Source organism: Vespa mandarinia, chromosome 5 (genome assembly GCF_050613455.1).
Source record: "Vespa mandarinia isolate Hongniang chromosome 5, ASM5061345v1, whole genome shotgun sequence".
In the NCBI taxonomy this organism is placed as follows: Eukaryota; Metazoa; Arthropoda; class Insecta; order Hymenoptera; family Vespidae; genus Vespa; species Vespa mandarinia.
In genome coordinates, this window is record NC_140814.1 from 10,075,094 (window position 1) to 10,079,240 (window position 4,147).

General features: G+C 39.5%; 1 protein-coding gene across 1 annotated transcript; it reads right to left on the minus strand.

Annotated features, from left to right (window-relative positions):
- Positions 1–947: 947 nt before the first annotated feature.
- On the minus strand, positions 948–2,209 carry LOC146873029 (uncharacterized). Its single transcript, XM_085657162.1, has 3 exons — positions 1,608–2,209; positions 1,330–1,521; positions 948–1,260 (listed from the first exon to the last, which is right to left on the minus strand). Exons 1-3 carry the CDS (start codon positions 2,207–2,209, stop codon positions 948–950), a joined length of 1,107 nt encoding a protein of 368 aa, XP_085513288.1.
- Positions 2,210–4,147: the final 1,938 nt, after the last annotated feature.

The following is a 4,147-nucleotide window of genomic DNA, read 5'->3' on the forward strand; positions in this document are numbered from 1 at the left end:
CGGAAACAATAATAATAACGATAACAATAATAATAATAGTATTAATGAAAATAACAATAATAATAATAATTACAATATTAATAACAATAATAATTATAAAAGCAACAATAATAATAAGAACAGTACCAATAACAATAACAATAATAATAATAATAACAATATTAATAATATTATCAAAAACAATAATAATAATATTATCTCTGTCAGAAGTAATAATAATAATAATAACAGTAACAATAGTAATAATAATAGGAATTATAATAATAATAATAATGACAATAACAATAATAATAGTATTAGCAATAGCAATAATATTAATAATAACAGTAACAAAAATAATATCAATTACAATAACAGTAATAATAATTATAATAATATTAGTAATAAAGAAATTAACCATAATAATAACAGTAGTAACAATAACAATAACAATAGTAATTACAGCAATAATAACAATGACAATAATAATAATAATAACAATGAAAATAATAATAATAACAATAAAAAAAATAATAACAATAACAATAATAATAATAGTAATAACAATTTAAATTATAATAAGAGTAACTATAACGTCGAAATAACAATAACAATAACAATAATAATAATAATGACAATGTCAATAATATTTAAAATAACAATAATAATAACAATAACATTAACAATAATAATAGCAATATGAATAGTTTTTTTTTCCTTTCCTTTGAGGAACTGGGAACGCCAAACTTTACGCACTAACCCAGGGGTCCTGCCCACAAGAGGGACCCTTCACCATTTCGTCCTCCTTAAAGTCCCAGGAGTGTCGGGCTCAGCGTTGGAATAGGCACTACAGACTAAACTCATATCCATCCTAGTGGCATAGTAAAACCATCACGGCACCGCCATGTGGCCTTACGTCACGATGGCGCCACTGCTTCTTGTGCTTTAATTGGACAATCTCTTCGGCTCTACGTGGCAGGAATCAGGAGCAAGTTTGGTGGCTCTTCGATGGGCCACCCATCCCCATCTACTTCTTCCTTAAGATTGAACTGACGTACCAGGCCACCTTGTTCCACTCCTTCAACCCACGCAGCATTTTCTCGTCGATGTTGTCCGGCGAGATGTCTCCAAGGTCTTGTTCCATGGCTAGTCGCTCGGCGCACCACCGAATACATAAAGAAAATGTATGGTAGGTGTCGTCGTTGATCGAGTCCCCATAAGGGCAGCTGGCGTCTGCTACCTTCCTCATTCCAGCCAGGTAGGAGCGGAACAGGCCATGCCCTGTTAGGAATTGGGTGAGATAAAAATCAACTGTTCCCGCCTCCCGATTTATTCAGCTGTCTAGCCGACTGATGAGTCGGACCGTCCATCTGCCCCGATTCTCCTGTTCCCATTTGTTGTGCCAGGTGTCGATGCTGGTAGACTTGGCGAGCCTTGATGCCCTCTCCTTTCCCAGGACACACCTTTGCTGGTAGACGAATTTCCTCTCCTGGGCTAATAGATCGATCGGGATTACCCCGGCGATAACTAGCACTGCCGGCTCTGAGATTGTGCGGTAAGAGCACGCGATCCGGAGGGCGCCCCTCCACTGTACCGCGGCTATACGCTTGCGGTATTTCTTTTTTCACAGCGCCTCGGCCCATACTTCCTGACCGTAGAGCTGCACTGCTTCGGCGGCACGCATCAGTAGTTTCCTCACGCACGGACGGGGATCATTGACTTTGGCCATGAGCAGGCCCCGTGAGGCTACTATATTTGCCGTCTTATCGGCTCCCCTGATAATATCCTCTCCATATCCGCTCCATAAATGAAGCTGCGCAAGGTACCGATGCAATTCCTCGTATTTAGCACGATCTCTGTCTTCGAGGCTGCTAGAGATAGCCCGTGGTCTTTCATCCAGGTGGTAACTCAACGCATGACGTGGTTGAGCAGCAACTGTGCCCCCTCCATGTATCTTGCGCATTATGACAACTGCAATGTCATCTACGTACCCAACCAAGAAAGTACCTTCTGGGACTGACATACGAATGATACCGTCGTAGAATATATTCCATATATCCGGTCTCAGTATGGAGCCCTGGTCTGCCCCCGAAAACAATTCCAAGCTTCTTGGACTATTACTCGTGTTGTATACTAGAAAGCGCTCGTTTAGATAATTGTCAATAATTCGGAGTAGGTTCTTCGGAAAGCCAAACTTACGTTCCAGTGCATCCCATGCCAGGTCCAACATGACTGAGTTGAAGGCTTTTCTCACATCTAAGGTGTCCAGCAAGCACAATGGTCTAGTTCAATGATTGCCTTGCTCCATCATTTTAGCGGCCGTGACCATCTCCTGGACTGCGTGGATGGTGGGGTGGCCGGATCGAAAACCGTACAGGCGGGCGGCAAGAACCCCCGCTGTCTTAACGGATGCGTGCAGCCTTGGCCTTAGCAGCTTCTCCAGGAGTTTTCCAGCCTTCTTTAGTTCTAGGAGAATACCCCCGGTTCTGGTCTGCCGGACGGATCTAACGTCTACCTCTGTGGCGCTGGTCTTGATGCGCTGGTGGATAGCTCCGACCACGTTTGGATAAGATTTACTTTGCGCAGGTTTCAGGAGGTTCGCATCCGGCTACGTTCTCTTTCTCGGCCTGACCTCCCATTTGCTCGACTTCATTTTCTCCTGTTGTGGGTGTTTCGCCGTCTTTTTCGCTGGTTTCTCCTTATTTTTCTTCTTCTAGACGACCTCCGTCCACTTGGTGGCTTCGGACGTCGTCGCCTCTTGCCTTGGTCTTTTGAGGCCTTCTTTTTGTAACTGCGGCGACCTTGTGACTACTCTTTTAGCCGCTCCAGCATCTGTTACAGAGTTTGCCATAGGTCTATGAAAAAAACGGGCGAGGTTCCTCACTCCCTTATTGACATTTTTTCGAGATTTATACATAAACTCGAGACTGTCAATAATGTCCTCAAGTTCTGGGAACCCTTGCTTAATAGCGTTGTTCACGTTAGGCTGTCCAGTAATAGCTGGCTCCATTTTGGCAAAGAGGGATTTCGCTTGCGCGAATTTCTCGCTCTCTCCATCTTTGGTTGTCCACTTCGCAGGTTGGATAGGTGCGGTAAAAGCGGAATGGTGAAAGCCATCAACGGCTCTGGTAGCCTTTTGCCACACCTTCAAGTGGTCTTCGTCATATTTTACCCTTCCTGGCACTTTCGTCACACCGCAGGCCAGGTCGCCTACCTGTGGAGCACTTCCTGATGTATTGACCAGAGCTCGGGCCAGGTTGCCTACCCCAAACTCCTGGCAGTTGCTGGATGACGACGGCGAGTGACCTACCCTACCAACACCAAACACCGCCGTGGAGAGGGTGTCCCTCCCACGCCCGCTATTACCTTTCGCCGTACTATTCTTTATGAGTAATGTACTTTTGGGAGGCAAGCTCACCAATAAAAAGGAAAGAAACGGAAAGTACATAGAGAGTAAGAGAAAGAATAGAAAAAGATAAGATAAGAAAAAAGGAAGTAATAGCCGTTCGAGAATATTCACACGCCAATCTCAGAGTCCCTTTAAGTCGCCTCTTACGACAAGCAGGGAGTACTGTGGGAGTATACTAATTCCCCCTACCCACTGGGGAGAAAATAAAAACAATAAAAATAATAATAATAACAATAATAATAATAAAATTAATAAAAATAAAAATAATAATAATAATAAAAATATCAATAGTATTAATAACAAAACTTGCAATAATAATAGTAATGACAATAATAAGACAATAACAATAACAATAATAATAAGGATATGAATAATAGTTATTATATCATTAATAATAATAATAACAATAACAATAACAATAATAATAATAACAATCTCAATAATAATAATAATAACAATAACAATAATTCTAATAACAATAACAATAATGATAATAATAACGCTAACAATAATAATAGTAATATCAATAGCTCCAATAATAATAATAACAAACACAATCATAATAAAAAAAAAGTATTAATAATAACGATATTAATAATAATAACAGTAACAATAATAATAATAATAACATGAACAATTATAATAACAATAAAAATAAGAATAATAATGACAATAACAACAATAATATTAATAAAAATAATAATAAAAAAATATAATATTAATATCAATGACAATAATAATAACAATAAAATGTTAATA